General features: G+C 41.6%; 1 protein-coding gene across 2 annotated transcripts in view; it reads right to left on the bottom strand.

Annotated features, from left to right (window-relative positions):
• Positions 1-25,238, bottom strand: part of EPSTI1 (epithelial stromal interaction 1) — a 100,320-nt gene that overhangs the window by 9,569 nt on the left and 65,513 nt on the right. For both annotated transcript variants that reach the window (XM_074988373.1, XM_074988372.1), the window contains exons 7-9: positions 13,063-13,156; positions 9,312-9,395; positions 340-413 (exon numbers count right to left, since the gene is read on the bottom strand). In XM_074988373.1, the coding sequence (XP_074844474.1) occupies positions 340-413; positions 9,312-9,395; positions 13,063-13,156 (252 nt within the window). The remainder of the gene's footprint in view (positions 1-339; positions 414-9,311; positions 9,396-13,062; positions 13,157-25,238) is intronic.

Raw genomic sequence — 25,238 nt, 5'->3', positions numbered from 1 at the left:
ATAAGGCAAACGCAATCCAATAGGAGTTAGGAACAGAACCAGATTGCCCTCCAAATGCATCCTGAGAGATCAATTCTGTCTCCAAACAATTAGATAAGTAACAAAACCCTTCTCTGGAAAAAAGTTACTGCACTTAAGAACAATTGTGCGGAAATTGAATATACATGAGTTATGACAATGGATTCCATTGGCTTGTCCAAATGAAAGGTTGATGCTAAATATGTTACTCTGAGCCTCCTTATCGGAATGGTTCCCTAAAGTGTAAGATTGCAGTTTCGTGAAAGCTTCTAGACAGGAATTCAATTTAAGCAATTGCTATTGTTCTCTCCATAAATTTACCTCCTCTGTTCCTTCTGATGCACTTTTGTTCGTTCTTCCTCTTCTTGCTTTCGTCTCAGTTCCAATAATTCACCCTGGGAATGATAAAAGTGGCCCCCCAAATTAATTTTTTTTTAATTAATGTAGTTATTCAAAGACAAACCCGTTAACCTTAACTCAGGCACTTCTTCATTTGCCAGATTTTTATTTCAACATCCAAAAATGCACTCCTTTTCTGCTTCAGTCTGTTACCAGCAAAAGCTGGGGGAGGGGGAGTGTGGCACAGGAGATTTGACAGTTAAACTCAGATCTAGGGGATCTAGCAGAGGCAGCTGTCATCCAGGTGGAAGGTCTTTACCTTCACCCTTTTTGGTGGTTCCAAAGATCACTGCTGCCTCCTGATGCAAGTCTGCAGTGATATGTGCCACTATGCCAGGAAGGAAGAAATAAGCTTGAGAGAGCCCTGCAGGCCTGCCTCAGACCCACTCTTGGCTGTTTTCCCACTGGCCTCCTGTGGACGAAATTCCAAATAGTTTATCAGCCACAGGAGACTGCTACCAAGCATGCTCTCCTCCCTCCTATCCTTCCCTGTGCCCTGATCCACTAGCTTTGCTTCCCCCCACAACTTGCAGAAGTGGAGGGAGAAGAATAGGGCCCTTTACAACCCATCTGTCATTTTGGAAAATACCTCTGTCCACTGTTACTGGTGCAGAGCTTGGAAGAATTTTACTTATGTAAGTTTTTGCTCCTTAATTTCATGCTATTGCGTATCTCTGTCACCTGTGGCATCACATGTAACACTGTTTTCCATTGAAATGGCCTTGTTGTATTCAAGCCTCGTTATGAAGAATACCGAGAGTCCGTAGCGACTGTTTTGCACTATGCAAATATGCAGATTCAATTTTTTTCTTAGCTGGCTGCAGTACGTGTAGATACCTGATTACACCAAACTGTATAGAATTCTAGAGCTGGATCTTACTGCCCTTCTGTTCAGTAATCCTAAATTATGCAAAGGAATGTTCCCATGAGTATGAGTTACTCAGAAAAGGGCTGCAGAATGGGACTTAAAAAAAAAACAAAACAAAACAAAACAAAACAAGGCAGTTATGCCATTACTCAGTCACAAGCACGAAATGCTGCCCATGACCATTTTAAAGCTACGTCTACATGAGAAGCTTCTATTGACCAAAGTGACTGTTGGAAGGAATTTCACTGCAAAACTTCTGTTGAAATATCGCATCTACACATAAAAGCAGATCAAAAGAGCAATCCATTCCATCGACAGAGCGGCCAGACTGCTCAGCCCTCTCTTGACAGAGCAGCCAACCAGAAGCAATGCAAATAGGGCTGCCTGGTGAACCGAAAGCCCTGGAGCATCTACATGGCTCTTATGTCAACAGGAAACTGTTGAGAGGGGGCGCATTATACATGAATGCGGAGAAGTATAATGCTGCTGGTGAATGTGCAGAGTTTTGTCAACAGACTGTTGACAAAGCACATTTTGCATGTAGATGCTCCAAGGGCTTTTCCTGACAAAAGCCCAGCTTTGCTGGAAAAAACCTCTTGTGTAGATATAGCCGAAATGTGCTTGGAACAGGAGTCACAGGATGGTCTGAGCTGCCGGAAGGCATTCTGAGAGTTTCAGATGCTTTCCATACCGATGCTGTCATATCTTGGTGCTCACATGGCTAGAACAGAAATAGGATACAGCAGAGCCATAGTGAGATGATGCACAGCCTCACTATCTTTCTCACCAGCAATATACTGTGGGGCTTTACTGGGCTCCAAAGTTTCCTGCCAGCTGTCCACATGTTTCTTTATCACCTATGTACCCGCTTTACAGTCGGTCAACTCCTGGAAGGTTGAACTGAGCCTTTAGCGACCTGAAATAAATGGCCATTATAAAGCCTCCAGCTACCACCTCCCAGCCTGCTTCCAGTTTGGGATGGGAGTGGGATAGAATCATAGAATCATAGTATGCTAGGACTGGAAGGGACCTTGAGAGGTCATCATGTCCAGCCCCCTGCCCTCATGGCAGGACCAAGTACTGTCTAGACCATCCCTGAAAGACACTTATCTGGACTGGAAATGCCCTCAAAAGCCAAACTCTGACAGAGTGACTTAGAGACAGTTTGCTGGGCCAATGGGAGACAGGGCAGCTCAGCTGCTTCAGTTGGAAGGCGAAGACCGACTCAGACAGAGACCAGTGTTAGGAATTTTCACTTTGGGAGCCTTTGCATTTGGAGTGGAGACAGACATAAGAATTATCTAGGGAGGTCTCTCACACCATTACAGGTACAGTCAATGGGAAATGAAACTACCAACTTTAGCCACTGATTAAGTCCTCCCAGGGAAAACTGAACTATCCTGTCCATTTTCCATAGTAACAGAAAACCAATAAAGCTGGAATGCAAACTGAAGTGATGAATTTTACAGGAGGGTTCAGTAACTAAAAGTGATCTACAGGATGAAATAAAAACCAATTTAAGTAGAACATTAATACAGCTTTGCAGTAAATAACATAATCAATCAATAAGCAGATAATGTGTTGTGTACCACTGTTGGGCTAGGTCTAAAATAAAAGATGAGGAAATAAAAAAAGCCAAGCTTCATTTGCACTTTTAAAATAACTGTTCAACCTGAAAATTAAAATCCAGTATCTGATTTTCTAATGTGTGACTTTTAATGGCAGGTCATTAGAATTCTGCAATATCTATATCTCAAGAAATATACTGCAATACATAATATTATGTTTAAAGTGCCCTGGAAAACATTTTGAATCTAGCACCACATACTAAAAACTTCGGAGTTGCCATGGGGTGGAATTTGCTTAATTAAGTGCTGCCTATGTACGGCAGCAGTTCATTAGTAAACTCCCAACACTCTAATTACCATCCTTCCTTCAAAGGACGGTGGTAGTGTAGACACAGCCAAAGAGTGGTTATAAGTTGTGTCCAATTTGGGGCACCATCCTAAAATATACATAGGAAGAAACTGGAGAGGCTGTCTAGAGGAGAAGAACAAAACTCAGCTGTTTAGAAAACAAGACCTATAAGGAGATTTTGAAAGAACAGGGTACGTTTAGTCTTGAGAAGAAAACACTGAAGGGAAACATATACCTTCAGTTATATAAAATGTTGCTCTGTAAAGTATGGTGATAAATTTTTCTCTACACCCACCAAGGGTAGAACAAGAAATAACTGGCTCATTTTGCAGCAAGTGTGATTTAAATGAGATGTTAGAACAATTTTTCCAACTATAAGGATGTTCAAGCACTGCAAGAGTTTACTTTGAGAAGTTGCAGAACAGATATTTTTAAGAACTGATTAGACAGACAGCCATCACGAATGGTAAAGCACAGTGTTTCCCAGCCTGGGGTCTGTAGACCTTGGGGGGTCTGCAAAGACATTGCAGGGGGTCTATGAAAAAATAAAAGAAATAAAAAATGATCACAGAAAATAAGTTAATAAATTGCAAAGTTAATTATTTTTAAATTACATATCTTCCAATAATGTTATTAATTGCTGTGTCCAAAAAATCTAGGTTGTGGCGGTGCGTTTGTGTGATGAAACAACCATGGATGGTAAGCCAAAAATTTATTATTTGTTATGTAGGCCTAATTGTTGTGGTAATTTGTTATATGTGCAATCAAATTGTTGTGATGTCAGAAATGAGTATGCATTGTTTTAAATGTTATTTACCTTTCCAGAAATGGCTTTGAGGGGGTCTGTGAAAGGTTGGTGGAGGAGGGGAGCGATTGGGGACCCAAACTGGTGAAAAGGATGGGAACCATTGGTCTAGTGTATTTAATCCTTCCTAAGCCAATGAGTTATAGACCGGGCAACCCCCTGAGGTTCCTTCCATGCTACAGTTCTATTATTTTGTTTAAGACTTGATTCTATACACGCCAACATGAGGAGAGCTCAGTGTATGAAGTATTGTTTTTTGTTCAGATCACCTTCAGAATGCCCCCATGGCAGGCTTAGTGAGAACTTAAGGTTAAACGTTAACAGAAAAATATTACTAGCCTTCCACAACTGTTGCTCTTCGAGATCTGTTGTACATGTCCATTCAAGTCTTGTGTGCGTGCACATATGCTCCTGCCCAATCACCATAAGTTTTTCTTTCCATGGTTCCTGTTGGGATGACTTGAGTGCCCTCTCCTGCTGCATGCTGGGAGTGCCAATATTTCTTTCCAGAAGGCTCCAATGGACTGGGTTAGGTGGCCACGTTGTGGAACGGACATGTGTACCACATCTCCAAGAACACTTCCAGATTTTTTTTTATATGTAAAGCTCCCTCCCTACCTTCCCCCAAATCTAGCTGAGTCATCAGTTTCTTCCCCCCACTTTGCCTTTTTACCATCAGTTTTTTTTCTCTGTTTTTAATTATTCTCCAGATCTGAAGAAGTGGGTCTGTCCTACAAAAGTTCATTACCTAATAAATAGTATTGTTAGGCTAAGGTGCTACAGGGCTGCTTTTTTGTTTTGTGAAGATACAGACTAACATGGTTACCTCTGAGACTATTCAAGTGGGAACGGATTCCCTTAATTGGCAGAACAATCTTTCCAGGCCCTTAAATAATCTGTCATATCAAAAGGGGTAACAAAACCACCACCACCACAAGTTATCCCAGGGGAGGGTGGAAAGCTATAGATGCCAGATGAACCTTAATAGAGCAAATTGCTTAGTCTTGTTATTTAAAGTGCAACAGTCTAGCACGTGTTGAATGGATGACCATACCCATGAGATTCTGATCTGGGGAACCCAAATAGAAAGACATCTCGGTTTTAACAGGTAGACAGCCCTGGTAGAGGGCTATAGCTTAGTAAGATCTAGTAAACTTGTTCTCAGTAAGCCTACTCCCTACTCCAGGGCATTAAATGAAGGGACTGCAGATTTGGGTGGAGCAGCTGATTGTGGTCTTGGGACATCAAACCCAGATGCAGCAGTGGGAGGACTGGAGTTGCCTCTGAGATGTCCAAAGAGTGGAGACCTAGTGTAATCTTGGAATTACATCAAGAGAAAGCTGCACAAGTTAGCTGAAGTCTGCATCCCAGAAAAGGGCAGGGGGAGGGAGGGAGGAAAATCACAGGACAGTGTTGTTGATCAAACTGGATGAGCAAGCATCTCAAATAGATTAGGAGAAAGGAAAAAAAGCCTACAAGGAACGGAAGATGGGCTGTATAAAAGGAAAACTATCTCTTGTAGGTCAGAAAGTGTAAGGGTAAAGTAAGAACTGCTGAAAGCTAAGCAAAGGAAATTAATGGCAAAAGGTTCATAGCTCCCCCTCCCCCCACACACAAAAGGAAACAGGTGGAGTTACTGAACATGGAGAATAGGGTGGAGATGAAAGATTATATAAACCTGGCCCAAAATCCAAACAAACACTTTGCCTCAGTTTATAAGGGCAATGAGGAAATTACAGGGAGTGTCAGGGTCATTAATGGAAATAAAGATATGGAAGTAGAAATTACAATAACTGTGGTATCAGTCAAACTCTAAGAGCTTAATTGAACCAAACTGGGTGGAGCTGTATCATCTCCATCTTACAATATTAAAAGAACTGGCACATGAGGTTTCAAGACCAGTTAGAAGCATTTTTAAGGACTCTCTAAACCTGAGGATTGTACCCCATGCCTGGAAAATTTCTAATATAGTAACTATTTTTAATGAAGGGGAAAAAAGTGACCTGGGAAACTACAGTTCTGTTAGTTTTTCTTCATCTGCATGCAAGGTTTCAGATCAAATTTTGAAATAGAAAGTAGTTAAGGACAGAGGTTAATAGCAACTGCAATAAAATAGAACGTGATTTTACAGAAGGTAGATTGTTCTGGCACAGTAGCACAACTTGATCTCTTGTTTTGAGAAGACAACTGATTTTTTAGATAACTACATTTCTTTTGTCTAACATAACTTGATGTCAGTCAGGCATTGGATACTGTTCCACATGGGACATTAAAGTGAAAAATATGGGGATTAATATGAGAAATGAAAAATGGAAAAAGAACTGGTTAAAGGCGAGACAACAGCGGGTCATACTGAAGGGTGACCAGTCAGCCTGGAGGGAGATTACTAGTAGACCATCCTCAGGAACGGTCTTGGGACCAAATTTTATGGAAGTCGCAAAATTTGAGAGGCATTGTCAAGATGGAGGAGGACCATAATTTACAAAAACAATTTGGATGATCTTGAAAACTAGAGTAATAAGGAAACTGGATGAAATTTAATAGTGAAGAGTCATGCACTCAGGGATTAACTTGAGCTGCATCAGTTGGAAGTGAGGAAAAAGATCTGAGTATATTGATTGATCACAAGAGGACTATGAGCCACCAATGTGATGCAACCATGAAAAAGGCTAATGCAGTCTTTGGATGTATCAGGAAAGGTAATTCTAATAGAGACAGAGAAGTGTTAGTTCTCTTATACAACACGCTGGTGAGACCTCATCTGGAATACTATGTGTAGTGCTACTCTCCCATGTTTTGAAAAAAAAATTAATTCAAATTTCAACTGGTGAAGAGAGGGGCTACTAAAATGATGCAAGGAATAGAAAGTCCACTCCATCAGAGCAGAGTCAGAGAGCGTGGCTTGTTTAGCCTAATCAAATGAAGGCTGAGGAGAGGTGTGATTGCTTTTCATAAATATATCAGAGGGATAAATACCAGGGAGGGAGGAGAGTTAAGCACCAAGATGGACACAAGAACTAATGGCTATAAACAGACAATCAACAAGTTTAGACTTCAAATTACATGAAGATTTCTCACCATCAGAGGAGAGAAGTTCTGCTTGGAAGGTTGTTACAGAGCAGTCGTTCCAACAACTTAGATCGAAATGGACAAACATGGAGGGGATGTTATGATGGTACTGCATGTCGTGGCACATGGCTCATCTACACCTGCTGATCACAAATATCCACAATGGCTGGAAATCAGCACTAGATGGAGAGCTGAGTTACTCCAGAGAATTCTTTCCCAGGCATTTGGTTCATGGATCTTGCCCATATGCTCAGGGTCTAACTGATTGACATATCTGTGATCTGGAAGGTGTTTGCCCTTGAGTCAGGCTTGCACAAGATGGTGGGGCAGAGGGTGTTTCACCTTTCTCTGCAGCATGGGGCACAAGTCATTTTCATGTTTAAACTAGAGTAAATGGTAGATTCACTGTAACCTGAAATCTTTAAATCATGAGTTGAGGACTTTGGTAACTCAGCCAGAGGTAATGGGTTTGTTAAACAAGGGTTGGCAAGGCTGTGTGGCCTACAAAATGCAGAAGGCCTGATTAGATGTTCCCTTCTGACCTTAAAGTCTACATTGGGCCGGGCTGGTGCTGAGCACTGTAGCAACCTTGCTGGCTCCCCAGTACCTGCCAGCACTGATGGTGCTGACTCTTGAAATGCTGGTGTAACAGGATCCACTCACTTGTAAGTGCCCCTCTGTGGCAAAGGGGTGCCACGTGAAGGTCTTTGATTGGTTCTCTTGCACTTTCCTTGATCCCTGGGACAATTCCCCTGGATGCTCTCTTGTCTGATCGTCTTCAAGGTTCTGAGGCTAGAATCTGACTAGCCGCCACAGGGCTGTCAGTTCTTTTAATAAGCTTGTGGCCATTCTTCAGCCATTGGACTGGGGCCTTACCCAGAGATCTAAGTTCAGCTTGCACTTGGAGCCATCCATAGTGCTGCTGATCACTCAGTCTGAATGTAGACCTGTCTGGGTCAGACTCCTGTGAGGAACTGCCAGACCCTAGCCAAGAAGCTTCTTTTATACTGGCCCGCTGGGCCCTGACTGGCTGCTGCAGATCGTAACTCTGTCCTGCCTGGCAGACTTCTTTGCTGCTCCTTTCCCTGGGATAGAGCGTGGCAAGGCCTCTGGCGTTCTGTAGGGGCATCAGGGTTTAGTCTACTCCATCACAGCTAGCAATGCTGCTATGGTTAGGAGATCCCTGGCAACTGCAAATGACCCTATTGTGATTAGCACCAAGGCAGTGTTTGTATGGCGCAGTGCCACAAATGTGCAAGGGGCTTCTGCTGGTTCCAGACTTGACCAAACCTGCCCAGCTGATGGAGTCAATGGCTCTGTTTCTTGTGCTGCTGAAGCAAAGGCGTGCTTGGGCTTGGGACTACACACTCCTCTTATCCCCCTGCCTAAAAGACAGCCCGCCAAACATGAATACCAGAGAGAGAAAAGTTTTCAGCAATTGTGTGACCCCGGCCCAAGAGTGGAATGCCCATGTGCAATCACTCAAAGAAGAAATTAGGCTACTTAGGCCGTGTCTACACTAGCCCCAAACTTCGAAATGGCCATGCAAATGGCTATTTCGAAGTTTACTAATGAAGCACTCAAATACATATTCAGCGCTCCATTAGCATGTGGGCGGCCACAGCACTTCGAAATTGACGCGCCTCGCCGCTGCGCGGCTCGTCCTGATGGGGCTCCTTTTCGAAAGGACCCCGCCTACTTCGAAGTCCCCTTATTCCTATGAGCAGATGGGAATAAGGGGACTTCGAAGTAGGTGGGGTCCTTTTGAAAAGGAGCCCCGTCAGGATGAGCTGCACGGCGGCGAGGCGCATCAATTTCGAAGTGCCATGGCTGCCCGCATGCTAATGAAGCTCTGAATATGTATTTCAGCGCTTCATTAGTAAACTTCAAAATGGCCATTTGCATGGCCATTTTGAAGTTTGGGGCTAGTGTAGACACGGCCTTAGAGTATGAAATTGGACGCCACCACTGAGAGAAAGAAAAATCATAAGACAACAATTCAGAGCCAACAAGCTGTAAACTTTTGTAGATGCTTTAAACCATATCTGAACTTCACATCTTTACATATTTGACTATCTAAAACTGGACCGAAATACTTTTCCTGAGGAGGCAGGATGCTTGTATGCCACATTAATGTGATTTTTAAACAAAAAAAAAAAAAAAAATAAGCATAAAAAGGTAACAGTGCAACTAAGCACAGAAGGTTACACAAAACTGTTAACATGTTATAACTACCTTCCTCCGTTGTTCCGCCTTCATGTCCTCAAGTCTTCTGTTTTCATCCTCCCGGAGTCTTTGCTTATAAGAGTGGCTTCTAGTCTATTGCCCAACAAAGCACAAAAAACAATATATTGATAGAAGATCCCACTCAAACTTTATACAGTCAATTAACATTGAACAAGTTGAAGATATGTCTGATTACTAAAGGATACAGTCATCTAATTTAAAACCAACAGACAAGGCTCTTTTGCACATGTCACTCATTTAAATGTTTACATCCACATAGTTCCTTTAGAGTTGTAACTAAAGTAAGGACAAAAGCAGCCCTAAGATTTTATAACAATGAGAAAAATCCACCACTTTGGAGTTAGTTTATGCACCTTTTACAATTCTGCTAGGGTGGCTAGTTCTCCAGACAGACTGTCTGCAGTGTTTTGTGGTTCAGACACTTCTTGTAGATTTGTATTAATGGGAGAAGGCTATGAACTACATCTGAAATCATTAACAAGGGGTCTGATTCTGCAACCTTGTTTACAATGCATGTTCTCTTGTCATTTGCAGTTATTTGGGATGTACCAGTTCATGAAGTATGACCTGCGCTCTTACCTTGAACAGGGACCGTGCTTTCCTTTGTGTGTGTATATAGCATACTCAGAGCTTTATTATTACAACTTTAGTACAAGAAGTTATGGTGCACATCATATAACTTGACTTAAAGGCTTTATATCACTCCATGCAAGATTCCTAAAGGAATTTACCCAATGATGGGTATAAAATTTGTTTGTTAAACTGAGTGAGCAGTTATTAATGGCTCAGTCTTGGGCTGGAGAGCTGTTAGATGTGTCAAGGGAGAGTAATTTGGGGTCCAATATTATTATTAATTTCATTAATGACTTGAGTGGTTGTGTGCAGAATACATTTATCAAATTGGAGGACAATAAAAATCTAGATGGGATTGTTAACACTTTGGAAGACTGAATTAAATTATGTTCTTAAGTGATGAAATGTTGGAGGAGGAGATAAACCACCAGTAAATTTAGGAGAGTCCCTAAAAAGAACTGAATCTGTTTACATCTAGCACTACGGGATACGTATACACAAATATGACTGGGAACACTATATAGACGTACTATGGAAAGGATCTGGGGGATTCCACTGTTTTTAGCAAGTTAGTATATCCTTTTCTAGAATACGCAACCATTGATAATATTTAGTGAGCACTAAAAATTGGAGTCAGGTAAAATTTTTCACTCAATTTTTTTTCCCCAGGATTTTTTTTTTTTTAAATCCCCAAACAAAATTTGGCATCATAAAAACATTTCAGGACTTCATGCCATCTTAGCTGAATTGTCCAAAGGTAACAATTTCAAAAAGTTCAGATTTTTTTTTTAAATAAAAAGACTTCTTGGTTTGAAATTTTTTGAATTTTAAAAAGAAATCTTAACTACTCAAAATTAAAAAAAAAAAAAAAATCACTGAACCAAACAAACAGATTATTTGACCTGAAATAAAATCGTTCAGCTTTTTGGAATGGAAGTCAACTATTTTGTCCATCTGACAAGCTTCTAGTAGGTGTAGCTCCCTTATATTTTAGGAGTTAAACAAAACAAAAAACCCACAAACAAAGCAGGTCACAATTTTATGTAGTTTAAAGTACAGGCCAACTCAAACCACCACATCACACCAGCCCAATTCAAGTTTAATATGCTCCCTTTGCTACCACCTCTTAGTGCTTAAATGGTCTTATGCCAAGTGCTGTGCTACCCCCTTGCTGGAAGTTAAAGCCTCCTTTGTCGGTCAAAACTGGTGCTGCTTTATCCAGAGAGTGGTTCCACTAACCTGACCAGATGTTTTATACACACAAGGCCACAGGGACATGCTGGCAAAAAGTGATATATGCCGCACAGTTTGTTATTAATAAGAGCACCACATATGAACAAGCAGCAAGGCAAAACATTCTCTTAACACGGGCACTGATTAATACAGTGCAGCTTTGGAAACTGGGTTTGTACAATACAATTCCAATACAATTTCTTGCATTATGTGTTTTTAAAGCCACAAATTGCAGAGAGTAATAGAGAGATAAAACTGATTGGAATATAAAGACATAAGACTGACAGCTTTAGATGGAGGGACTCCAGACACAGAGCTGCTCCTACCCTCTGTCTCCCAAACTCAGGAACATCATGCTAAAGACTCTAAAATTAGAACCAGCATAGGGGATTTTTTTTTCAGCCTAAGTACATCCTACTGAAATGTATAGAACTGGCTCTGTCTCATTTAAAATCACTAGGGCCAGGTCTCAATTAAAGATCCCAGTTGGTGACAGATGGGGAGGCAAACATGGCTTTAAGTCATCTGCTTTTCATATTCTTGGCCACTTCTGAGCCCTGCTTTGCCCCCAACAAAAGTCAGAGCAGCCCTGACAGTGGTCCCCTAGAGAATGCTGCATCAGCAGAAAATAGTCAGAGCATGCTGCATTTCACCCACATCCTCCCTTTATTAACACACCCAGCATGTTGGGGACTGGGCAAGGAATACTATAGACCATCCCTCCAGTTCTGTCCCAAGTAGGGAACCTCATGGACAGCTGGTATTTTCTTCTTGGAAGGTTATTTCTGCCCATTCTAAGATCCTTACATCTACTGGGAACTGGTCCCAAACACTTAAAAATGTCATTTCTCTGTTCTTGGTGTTGTGGGATGGGAAATATGACTGAAGTTCGGCTGATGAGGGAATGCTGAAGCCTGAACATATTCTCTCTCTGTCAAGACTGAGTTTTCACTGTTTTTCCAGGGAGGCCGAAGGAAGACTAAAGCCAAAAGGAAGAGGAATTCTTTTTCCTTCTTAGCTGACAGTTAAGATTGAGCAGACACTGCAGTCTATGGCACATGAAATATTCAGTAAAGGCTTTCAAGGTTTTGCTGACTCTGGGGTATGTAGTAACCAGCTGCAATTTCTTTTCTCACACAGTAGCTGATCTATTGCCCATTGCCCTGACTGTAAATCAGGGCATGCAATCTGCAAACATTGGCTTAATGAATCCCTATGGCAATTGCTTGCAGAAGCTGGGCAGACAAAACAGTTGAGCACACGTCAGGAATTACTGACTAGACAAACAATGAGGTGTTGTGCTCCCTTGTGAAGTAGGTAGAAAAAAACAAAAACAAAAACCTGAGGATGTAAAAGGGAATTGTGCTGATTAGTTACTGCCAGTTGATTGTGCTAATCCTGCCGCTTATCAGTGATAGGATACCAGGAGATAACAGGTTCATTCAGAAATGGGACTCGTTACCCAAGTTAGTTTTGGAATCATTCAAAGAGAAACAGTGAAGAGTAGACTTTACTCTTATAACTGAATTTTTTTAATAATTCAGCAGCTCCCATTTCTCACTGAAATGAGACACACAGGTTTTCAAAAGGGCCTAGCAACCAGAAAGTTTAGTTGTTCTTCGGGGGACCTGCTGGGGTGGGTCAGCTTCAGTTAGGGTCAGCATTTAGGAGATACTAAGCATTTGGGAAAACTTGGCTCTTTAATGATCAGGAATGGACTTATGAATAATGAAGGCAACCCCACAACACTGAGAAAGGGTCTGTGAGGCTACAGTTGTCCTTCCAAGCCAAAATGATTCCTCAGTATATACACCACGATGTGCAAGCAGTATGTTAGACAAAATAAAAAACAATTTAACTTTGTACTGTTGGTCACACCTTTAGCGCTGGCTGCTCATTACAGAGGATTTTCATATTCCATGATAGAACTTACCCATGCTGAAGATTTTGGGCTCTGATTAATCATTTGACAAGAGTTTCTCTTTGGCAAACCCACATCTAATTTGTCCAGTAGTTCAGATGTTTTGCTAAAAAAGAAACCCAAAAAGAACTGTTAGCGCTTTCATGAAACATGAATATAGCCTACAACTGCACCCACTAGATTCCTGTGTAACTTTGCCACGCAGTAACTGAAAAGAACCACAGGTTGAACAAAAGGTTTAAGAGCTAGCTAGAATGAAATTGAACATCAGAAACAGAAGTGACATGGTGGATAAGGCATTTGTTGGGAGTAATTTGTTTAGAAGAGAAAAAGAATGTTAAGGGTGTCTCTACCATTTTCAAACTTATTCTGAGGCACATTCTATCAGATGTCACTACCAGTAGCACATAAAATTACTTACCTGAAATTATCTATGCACCATCATCTTAAATAATAGGACTAAATATTTGTCTTCACGCTCAGTACAACACCCACTTACATCAGATTATTTAGTCTCGTTCTACTGATTTAAAAAATCCAATTGATTAGAAGATAAGAAGATTTATTCTAGTATTGAAATAAGTTGTGCAGCACCATTGTCGCCATGCAGAGGTCCATTTGTCAAATGGACGGCTTTATCAATGCTCCCCCACCCAGGACTTGATTTTGAAAAAAGCCTCATGTAACTAGCATGCCTGCTTCCATTCAATTAGGATTTTTCTGCAGGTGTTGATGGGAAGGAACAAGAGTTTCCTGACTGGCACTGCATGTTGTTAGGCATACCTTTTATTCAGATCTTTGCATGCAGGTGTGATTGGATGGTGAGAACATATCTCACGGTTTGCGGAGATTTGTTGAGTTTAACCTTGTTCTACACTATGACTTGTTTTTTCAGAGTTATAGCTAGATGCATTGATAATCACTTAAAAATCTGGGAAAAAAACATGGATTTGGGATACACTGTGGTGAATTATAATTTTGTTTAACAAAAGACGGTCACTTGCAGTAGAGGATACTCTCATATGTCTCATAGTAAACTTACCCATAAAACTCGTTACCTCATAAATAAATTTGTTAGACTGTAAGGCACTACAAGACTGCTTGTTTCCGTGAAGCTACCCTTTGAGACTCTGGCTACATGAATTCAAATTTAAGACAGTTAGCTTGATTGTACCAAGTGACTGTCTTCACCATAAATACCATTAGCTTGACTGAGAGAAAACTAATGTCAATACCATATCATCATCAGAACTGGGTGGGTGCAGCATCAAGTTCGAATTTAACAGTTCGAATGAAGGCTATTGAGGAAGTACCATGTCTTTGAATCAAATCTATTAGCCTCCAGAGGCTGACTGGTACTGCTGCACTGGCTCCTGGCTGCCTGCCACTTGCAGCGGCCAGAAAACTGACCAGTGCAGCACCTGGCTCCCATGAGCCAGTCACAGCAGTGGTGGTCAGTTTCCCAGCTCCCCCAGACGGTGGAGACCCAGGAACCAGGTGAGAGCTGCCAGTAGTGGGGGAGCAGCAGGGCTCTGGGGGAGGGCACAGAATGCAGGGCTGAAGGAACAGTCGGATAGGTTCCCACAATGCACTGCTGCAACAGTCAGTGTTTGGCCACTCTAGTGTGGCAGCACGAAGTTGACTTTGTGGGAAGTGAGGACACTCAAAATCAAATTTATAAAACCCAATGTTGTAAAATCAAATTGAATAAAAATCGAATTTGTCTGATAGTGTAGATGTAGTCTATGTTTCAGAGTGTTTACAAGGAGACCACGTATAAAAGAAGCCCCTTCTCCTACACCAGCACTTAAAGAGCTTATAAGCATGTCTCAGCTCGAATAAGCTTAAAAATGCATCTAAAACTCCACTGGCACATGCATGTTTTCAGGCGTCTGGGCTGAAAAACAAAAGAGGACAACATTTAAAAGTGTCGTACTCCATCTGTGCCCAAATACAACAGACAAGAAATAGCATCACTAATACGTTAGAGAGAACTGCAGCATTTTACAACCTGGTGCATATCAATCCTGGCAGCTGCTCCAATGAGCCACTTTTGTTCCTGACAGAGTGGGCCCTTGTGATTTTTTTTAAAAAACTGAGGAATAATGCTTACTACTTAGCCCTGCTAATAATAAGCAGCAGCAGCCACAGCAGTAAGGTTAGGATCAAGCCATAAGCTTGTCTGAAATGCCTCCTGCCTCAGATTTCTTTTTCCCCTTTTTAAATGATTCTGTGTTCTATTGCTCTGAAGAGAAGGCAACTTATTTTGACACCATGCTGAATTACTGGTGTAGCCATTTCAAACCCAGGATGAATTTCACTGTGGTTGAGAAACTCTTTACGCAACAAAAAAGGTAGAGAACATGGAGAACACCCAAGTAGTATCACAGCGGTTTTGCTTTTCCCCACAATGATAGTTTCCTAATTTTACTTGTCAAGAAAGCTGCACATTTCAGTTCTCTGTGAATGCAACTCTTTGGCTTCATTTCAGTTATAATCAACAGATTGTTTGGCCCTGTTTCTCTGAAGTGTTATACAATTTTATGAGGAACAGCATAAGGTCAACAGAATATACACCATTTTAATAAAGCCCCAAACAACCATCTGGTATTGGGAAAAAGGGGCCTTTGAAATTGGGGAGGGGGCAGGGGGGTCGTTTTGAAAGGCCCCTGGCTACACAGGCAGCATGCGTTTAGAAACCGGCAGTTTCAAAGTGCATGTGGTCACAGTTATGCTAATGAGGTGCTGCATATTCATGCGAGTGCCTCCTTAGCATATTCCAAAGTGCCACATTACCATAGCCCTTCTGAATGGAGGGAATACTGTGGCCATGGCCCTAGTGTATACAAGCAAGGTCTGTAGTCAGAAATACAGGACGTGGTTCCAGGAGTAACCTAAAAAACAGAAATGGAAGGAAACTAACAACAAAGTTTATGGGATCTCATCAACATGCCACTCTTCACTGCTCCTGAGAATTTCAACTTTGATAATCTCAAAAATGGATAGACTGGAAACATTATTTTGCATTGCTACTAATATTCACAAAGAAACAGACAAGCTAAACATATCTTCTTTATGTTATGGGGGAGCTCACAGGCCACATTTTTTTAATTCCTGTGACTTTAATGAATACAGCCACAAAGATGACTAAGTAAGGACACTGACATGTTTGATTCATACTTTATATCTCAGAGAAATCTGGTGCATGAAAGAACATGTTTTCACCTGAGAAACCAAGAACAAAAGGGAAAATGCTGAATGTTTTATAAGAGCTTTGCATAGACTGGCTGAAACTGATTTTGGGAATACAATACATGAAAATATTAGATTTACTGGTTATGGGTTTACAGATAAAAACCTTTCACAACATCTAGTGAAGAGAGAGAACACCCTCGGCCACAGCTATACAGTTAGCCAAACACTCAAAATTAAATCAAGCAACAGAACAAAAAACAGAAACAACAACAACCAACATGAAAATTCGGAAACTAACTTAGAAGCCATAACCAAACAGACATTTGGGTGTTGAAAATGATAATAATAAAGCCCTTAAAGCAAGGAGGGAGAGGGAGAGAAAACTCCCATGCTAAAAGGGACAAAGTCAAACTATACAGAAAAGGTGTGAAATAAAATATCACCTAACAAAGGATGCCTATCCAACCAGGAGCGCATGATATAATATGTGAATTAAATGTGGACATTTTGAAGATGTTTGCCTCACCCCAAAATGGGCAGGAAGGTTATGCTTATTGCAGATGGTCGACAGCCACTGTTTCTGGGATCATCTGCTTCTCCTGACAAAGCTTTATTGGAAAGTGAAGCAAGACTACTGACTCTACAACTGCCTCAGGAACTGATATCAATCATCTCAGAAGGGACATACAATCATCTCTAATGTCTCCCAGAGCTTAAATCACCTGACTCATCTCTGGTTAGCTCTAGAGGTATTCTGGACTGCATTGGCCAATTAATCACAGAAAATATTGACAAAGATGAAGAGGAAGGGATTAGGCGTGCACGTGATTAAAAACCAACAACCTTCTCAACTGGAGAAAAGCTGACATGATGTGCCCATTGACAAAAAGGAGGAAGAACTTTAGAGAGGATTTGATTATATTAGGCTTGGTCTACACTAAGGATCAAAGTTGATCCCAGAAACACAATTCTAGCCACTCTATTAGCATAGCTAGAATCAACATTATCACGATTGACTTTGTTCCCTGGTATAGATCAGGGCTCTTCGGGCTTGTGCTGATGTCCCTTACTCCATGCTGCCATGTGGAGTACCACAGTTAACAGCCGACCCCAGAGAGATCAGATTTTGGTGCATCTTCACTGATGCAGCAAAATCAAACTCTGGCAGATCGACACACCGCGATCAAACCCACAGTAAGTATGAACATACCCTTAGACTTAGAAAAATCAACTTAAGCAACCATTCAAAGTCATGCAATGTACATCTACTTCCACTTGAGAGACGCTAGAGGAGACTAGTTGCCCATTTATGCAAATTCAGAGGACGTAATATCCTGGTCACTGTGGATTATTTTTTCCAAATTTAAAGAAATAATGTACATGAAAGACAAACATCACAGTGATAGAGAAGACGAAGTACACTTTTGCTTATTTTGGTATTCCATAACAATGGATGAACAGGCAGTGGACCACAATTTAAATCATTCAGAGTTAAATGTGAGTCAGCTCATATTCCTAGCAGTCTACGCTGCCCAGAAATGACTAGAAAAGCTGAGAGCGCGCTTGTGTTGGTTCCCAAGAAAATCCTGCAGCAATAACACCTATTCCTTTCTCTTCTGAATTATACATCAACACCAATATCAGCTAATGGATATAATCCCACATAACATTCAAATGGAAACTACTAATCTCTTCCAGAGTTGGAATCTATCCTCAACAGGCAAAAAAGAGCCGATAGACACTTTTACAACTGATGACACTCACAGCTGCTGGGTCTGGAACATGGCTGATAAGATTACATCAAATTGGATGGAGACAAAAGAATGGTCAAATTCAACTGTTGTACAGAAAAATAATTCAAACACCCGTGTTGTACATGAACAAGACCAAGAGTGGAAAGTTCATTGTAATCCACTGATATCTATAGTTTGTTCCTCAGAAACAACAGTCACCAGAGCAAGTCTTACAGACAGCAGCTGCAGAACAAGACAAAGCCTCAAGGATGCCAAAATAACCTCGGTCATTGCAACTAATGGACAACCAGATGAGCAAGTTGTTATGCACTTGGATTGGGTAATTAGAAAACCAGTATGATTCAGAGACACATAACAGATTGATCCATACCGAACTTCAAACCTAACGTGAGTATGTAAATGGTATGAGAGTAGAATTTAAAGGGGATGAAACAGAATGCTGTTTTGCTCACCCATTAGATGGTTGTGTATAAATATACCTTATTTAAAAAAAAAAAACAGCCATACCTAGCAGTGTATTAAAGGATCTTTCTTATGATGATTACAGCTGGTGTGTGTATAGTCAATATCTGGTATAGGAACACGACCATCATGGAATTCAGTTCTTGCCAACTATGTTTATTTTATCGTGATTAATCACTTGAACATCATTTAGATCTGATAGTTAAAGAGGTGACAACAAAGGACTCAGTCTTGAAAAGCCTATGAGTATATTAATAGTTCAGAATGAAGGCTATGAGAAGAGGGTACTGTATTGTGAACGTTGTCTGGAGGTAATCAGCCCTGAAAAGTGATAATTACATTTTTCAACCTGGATGCAAGTTTCCTTACTTTCCCTTTCAGAATGGTGTTTTGCTATAAAACAACACTTCACAGAGCTATGTTAAAGTATCTGTCTTTTTAAAAGCTATTTTAATTATCAATTCCGTATTAGACTAATGACTTAATATTGTTGCTTTAGTCAGTGGAGATTAGAGATACTACTATCTATTTCCTAAAAACTGGCATATTCGTTCTATACAATACTTTCACATCCACCACCAATCTGATGCTAGGATTTATTTTGCCCCCTACGATTTTCAATAAGCCCTACCTTCATTTAAAAAACAAAAACAAACCAACAACAAAAAAGCACCAAACATTTTTACTGAGAAATAAAGAAGCTTCTGAACTCATTGCCTGCTCAGACTGTGGGATCTCCAGCAATACAGTTTCACTCCATTATACTAACAGCTCCCCGAGGCATGCTAGATATCTCCCAAAACAGATAAAATACACGATCCTGACTGGAGAATCCCACATTTCAATTCAAGACATAAAATAACAATGGGGTGCCAAGACAGCTGTAATATCTAGGGAGAATGAACAAGGGGAAAAGATGAGTTTACAATACTTGTGCTACTCATTCTACAATTTCTTTTCTGGTCTTGCTAGAAAGTAATTCAAGTCCCTTTTCAGTAGAATTCTCAACATATTTTCCTGGCCTGGATGCCCATTTCCTATCTGGCCTTTAATATGCAATAATGGGACTTCTTGTACATTAACCTCTATTTTAACGGGCATTCTATTTATCCAGAATGCAGAAAAAAACAGCACTGTAGTTCAGTGTAAGATAAAGTAAATTCCAGTTAAGTTTCATATAAGCACGGAATGAATAGTGAAAGTTGAAATAAACACATTATACAGTATTGTTTAAGTTAAAGATGAAGTAAATTTGAAGTTATGTTTTCCATAAGTACAATATAGTGGAAGTAAATACAAATAAATCCTGAAAATACAGTATAAGTTTACAGCATACGATACTTGGCAAATCTACACTACAGAGATCTTTCGAAAGAAGTCCTGCAGGAAGATCTCTTCCAAAAGAGCGTGTCCACACACAAAAAAGTGGATCAAAACAGTGACCTGCTCTTTTGAAAGAAAAAACCCACACAGCTCCTGCTCTTTCAAAAGAACAGGCCAGGGACTGAAAAAAAATCTGGCGCCAAGAGTACTGCTCTTTCGAAAAATAAAGGGCTCGTAGAGCATCTACGCACATTTTCTTTCGAAAGGCGGCACTTTTCTGGAAATGGGAGTGGAACAGTGCTTTCAACAGACGCTCCGCATTCTTTTGCTTTACTTTCAAAAGAATGCTTTTTGGGTGTAGACATGCCACTGGATATTTCAAAAAAGTCTCTCCTTTAGGGGGAAAACATACTAGTGCAGATGTTGCCCTTCCATTGATAAATGACGTACTCTGCAAACTTTTGTTTTTCTTAATATCTAATTTTGGTTTTTCTTTAGTATTATGCATTGCTAGCTATATCTTTCTGTTAGCCAGACTATTTGAAAATCTGGCAACTTCCTGCTGACAGGACTGCCAGGTATGAAAGTTTATGATGTAATCACATATTTAAGTTTCATTCCAAATACTACCACCATACTTGTAAACTACAGACGCTTTTCCTTCACTACCCATCAGCATCTACATAGTTAGCGCCTTTATTCATGGCTGGTGAAACCCAAGTTGCACTCTCAAGCAACAGGAAGCCCACCAGCAAGGGGAGCACAGCCCTAGAAACCGCCTGCACACCCTGCTCCTGCGAGGCAGCTGCAATTAGCAGTAGAACCAGGCCAGAAAGGAGCTGTGTTGATTCACCCACCCTCCCACCAAGCCTACTTTCAGAGATACAGGAAGAGAAGCCTCCATGGAGCCGAAGTGTGATTTTAAGGTGGGGATTTTCACGCATGACCAGCTCTACACCCCTTCAGTTGAAGCCACCGAAGTTTAAACAGTTCCAGCTGACAGAGCTTCCTGCCAATTTATGGATTTTGAACCATTTTCTTAAAAAAAAAACAAACAAAAAAAAAAAACACACTTCCTCCCCCTGATTCTGTGGTTAGGTCTCCCACATGGCCAGTTTGCTATCTATAAATGCACAGATTGACAGAGGAAAAGTACTGTCCTCCCGAGTAATCCCCAAACCCAGTAGTGTGGTATGAATATGGCACCTCCCCTTAGAAACTGTCCTTCAGTGGTACTGCTGGAGGGAGACACAATTATCTGCTCCCCAGCAGAGGCATCATAGCTGACAATTGACAACCGTGATGGCCTTTCATGGCAGTGGATGTACCCTCAGCTAAAGCTGCTGCCGTAGGACCAGAGCCTGCAGCTGTCTTCCCTACACGCCACTCCCACTACACAAGTGAACCTATATCATAGGCGTGCTGATTTCCACCTGCCCCCCACTCCCCATCATGCAAACCCCACAAGCCTGCTCTTTCGGGCTGAAACATGTGCTTGCAATCATCATTTGTTGAAAAGGTACAAAGGTCACATGAACATGACCAAGCACACACTAGGTCCCGCAAGGGGGGACAGTGGAGAGGGGTGTGTGTTCATCTCTCTGAAGAGTCATCACCAAGCCCTGTCTCAGTGACTGTGTGCCAAAAATTAGACCCCAAATTCACAAAGCTCCCACTGACTGATTTGGTAATTAAAGGCAAAATTCAGGCCTCAGCTCTGCTTTTCAGACTACAGTATCTTCAGCTGGAACAACAGTCCTCAAAGTAGCCATTGCACATTGATGGTTTAAATTCTAAACACTGCTTCTACCAACAAAGTGGCACTCTCTCACTTTATGTGCCAAGCTAGCAAAGCAGAAAATTTGTATCTTTTTAAAAAAAATAAATTGGTGGAAAACAAAATTAAATAGTCAACCTTTGTATTAAATGTTATGGTTTGGGTTCCTTCCCCCCTCAATGTGCTAAATTAGCTTTGCAGTTCCCTCTGCCCCTGACTCCACAGCTATAGCGAAAATAATTCCAGGTACAAAATTTCTTTTATTTGAAATAGTGAACATAAATCCATTTTTCAAAAAGGGGTATTTTTGAAAAAAGTTTATTGCAGAGGTCTTTCCACACAAACCACTGTTGGCCTTCCATCTGCATAGGCAATCTGCTTGTATATTTTCAGCCAGCTTGCATGGGCAGATTAATGTGTACAATTAGAAAGCAACCTCACAGGCGTTCAATAAAATGCCTTCATTATTACACTCAGGAGAGTCCCTTTGGATGTCTATAAAAGCCTAGTTTTCTGCCTGTTAGCTAAATAATTGACAATGCTTAAAAAAAAATCAGGAGCAAATGAACAAAATGAAGACGACAAAAGACCCCTGTAATATCTACTTCTTCAGATCTGGAAAATTCTGATAAATGATGACTAAGATGAAGAAGATTTAACAGAAAGATAGAAATAAATGAAATAAACACTGACGAATCAGCTAGACAGGACAAAACCAACAAGTCCTGTGGCACCTTATACCCAAATAGATTTTCTGGAGCATAAGCTTTCCAGCTACCTCTCTGTCACTATTCAACATGCAAGGCACTCCAATTAAGATGTCTCCCTCTGTAATTTGGTGTTAAAGTCTCTCTGTTTAAGAATGCAGACTTTGAAGTTTTGAATGCTATGACCTTCTGTGTTGAACGGCTCACTGACAGAAGACTGGATGAAAGAACAAGCAAAAGCTTCTCAAGGCCAAAAGCAGTTTTTGCAGACTCTGTGAGTGCTCTCTTGAGTAGCCTTTATTTACTGTCTGGTCAGGTTTGGGTTGGCATATCTGGGAGGAAATTAGTTTACAGCCTGGTGTTGAATCGCATATCACAGAGCCCTGAGAAATGGCACAGACAGTCGTAGTTGCATTATAAAATAAAATATGTACCCAAATAGAATTTTCTTGTTTATGGACTTCTGAGCAGACTGCTTTCAGAAGCTCGTAAACAGTGTGGGGTGGTAAAATTCCAGCACTGTATTTGGAAAATTCACCTTAACAGTATTTGGGAAAAATTCTGCATTTGAAGCTTTTAACTCTTAATATAAACATGCCATGCACCGCACAATAGATGCCGCCAGTCATGCTATAGCAACATACACCTCTCTAGGCCAAAGAGAAGAAGCGAGCAGTTCTTCAGTGGAATATGAAGCTATCAGTGTCTCCATCTGTACAAAATACCCAAAGAACATGGAGTGACCACCTCATTCTGCTCTAACATGGCTTCCTGGGGTAGGCAATGCCACGAGAAGACACACAGCCATTTGAGCTTTTCAGCAAACTTGAAAGAGACTTCACTGCAGCGGGAGATGTTAAAGTCAGTGGACAGATTGTTGGTCTAACTCAGGGGTCTGCACCCCAAATAGCGACAGGAGCCATTTTTTCAAATTCAGGTACCAAAAAAATCAATCCTTCAAGAGCCGCAACACACGTGAATACAAGACATTAATAAATAAGGTCAAACTGTAGTTTTTGTGACCCCTATTTTAAGGACAGTGCACGCACAAGGACTTGTACCAGTTAGAAAATTAAGTTACCCCCATTGCCAGGCTTTATCCGCTTCAACCCCCAAATCTGCCCTCCCATCCCTAAGCTTTACCCCCGCATCCTGCAAACTGCCCTTCCATCCCCAGGCTTAACATCCATCAGCCCCAAACCACCCCCTCACCCCCCCAGTCTTAACCCTCATCAGCACTAAACCAGCCCCCCCATCCTCAGGCTTAACCCCCATCAGCCCCACACCGGCCTGCCCCATCCTTAGGATTTACCTGGCTGAGACAACCGCCTCTCCTGCTGCTCCCTCCGCCGCCTGGGTGTTTATTTTAAAGGCTGTTTGAAGGGAAGTGACTGATTTCAGCTGGGAGCAGCTGAAAGCAAAGGGTTGTGGGGCAGACACCCCGCAGTGCCCCGAGGCAGGAGGCAGTCACTGTGCCAGGTGTGCATCCTGGGCTTGACACAACCGCAGCAAGCCACTCAGTCCAGCCCCACTTGCGCTGGTTTGAGTGCGGTGGGAGGTTTAAGCAGCCCTTCGTATAGGACAGCTGCTCCTGCTTCACTGGGAGGAGGCGCCCTCTTGCCCTCCCTCTGTGGGCGGGCAGCTGTCCGGCCTCCTCCTCCTCTTCCCCAGCACAGCTCTGGCAGGGTAGGCTTGGCTGTCCCTCCCCTCAGCTCTCCTTCCCCCTCATGTAGCTTGCAGATGGTTGCCAACTTCCTCTTCCAGGGCTCCCTGCCACTACCTACATCACTTGCCGCTTTGGAGGCTGCTGCTGCTTAAACAACAAAAAACCCTAAAGCCCATGTTAATGGCGGGCTTTGTCTAAGTGGCAGCAACCTCCGGATCTGCAAGAGGAGTCAGCAGTGGCAGCACTCGGAGCTGCAACTGGCTCCTGAAAGAGCCGCAGGCAGCTCTGGAGCTGCAGGTTACTGACCCCTGGTCCAACCTCATCTAGCTGGTTTACTATTTGGAACAGATCCACAACACAAGACTCTGCATATGGTATACAGTGTGTTTACTATTCCCATCACTATTCTTAGTGGCCATGCCTGAGGTGTAGGCATGTGTGTGTGCATTTCCTTCAGTTTGTACAGGCTTGTACAGGGCAGGGTGTATGATAAGCAGAGCCTTATAGGGGCCTATAAAAAAAAAATCAGACAAATAGCCAGCCAGTGGCACTGGTGAAGCAATTAGAGCTATAAACAGCAGAGTTGCAGTGGGGATTTGTAAGTGGAGTTTGGGGGCGAGAATTGATATGGCGTTTGATCTTTGCAGGTTTTGCGTGCCAACCTTAAAGAAGAGTTTTATTACTGACCTTGACACAAAAAGTGAGTGTGCACTAATAAAATTTGCAGATAAACACAAATCTGGGAGGTATTTCCAATATGGAATTATACCAGAATATCATACAAGAGGCTCTGGATGACCTTTTAAACTGGAATAATGGAATGCGATGAACTTTAATACTGCAAAGGCATGCAGTAAGGGACAAAGATTTTTGCTATCAGCTGGGGACTTATCAGCTGGAAGTGACAGGCCTGGGTAGGCTGCTTGATTACAGGAGGACTCAGCCATCAATATAATGTGGTAATGAAAAAGACCAGTGCTTTCTTTCCTAAGGGGAAAAAAAGGATGCTGGAACTCAAGTCTGATGATTCCTCATAGGGGTTAGTGTGTTCAGTCTTAATGCCCTGGTCCCAATCTTGCTGTGGGACTAGCAGGGGCTCTTGTCCCAGTTCCCATGCTGCTACAGAACTGGCAGTAAAATTTTTTCTGATGTTCTAATAGAAGAAGAGTGCCAGAACTCAGTTTTGGTGCATTCCCCTAGAAGAAGAGCCTCCCAAAAAAGACTAATACCTTTCCTGATGCACCCTAGCACTATTTCCAGTAGAGACAGAAAAGTTTTAGTGCCATTATTCAAAGCACTGGTGA

The sequence above is a fragment of the Carettochelys insculpta genome, chromosome 1 (assembly GCF_033958435.1).
Source record: "Carettochelys insculpta isolate YL-2023 chromosome 1, ASM3395843v1, whole genome shotgun sequence".
Lineage (NCBI taxonomy): Eukaryota > Metazoa > Chordata > Testudines > Carettochelyidae > Carettochelys > Carettochelys insculpta.
This window is presented reverse-complemented; position numbering and strand designations above follow the sequence as displayed.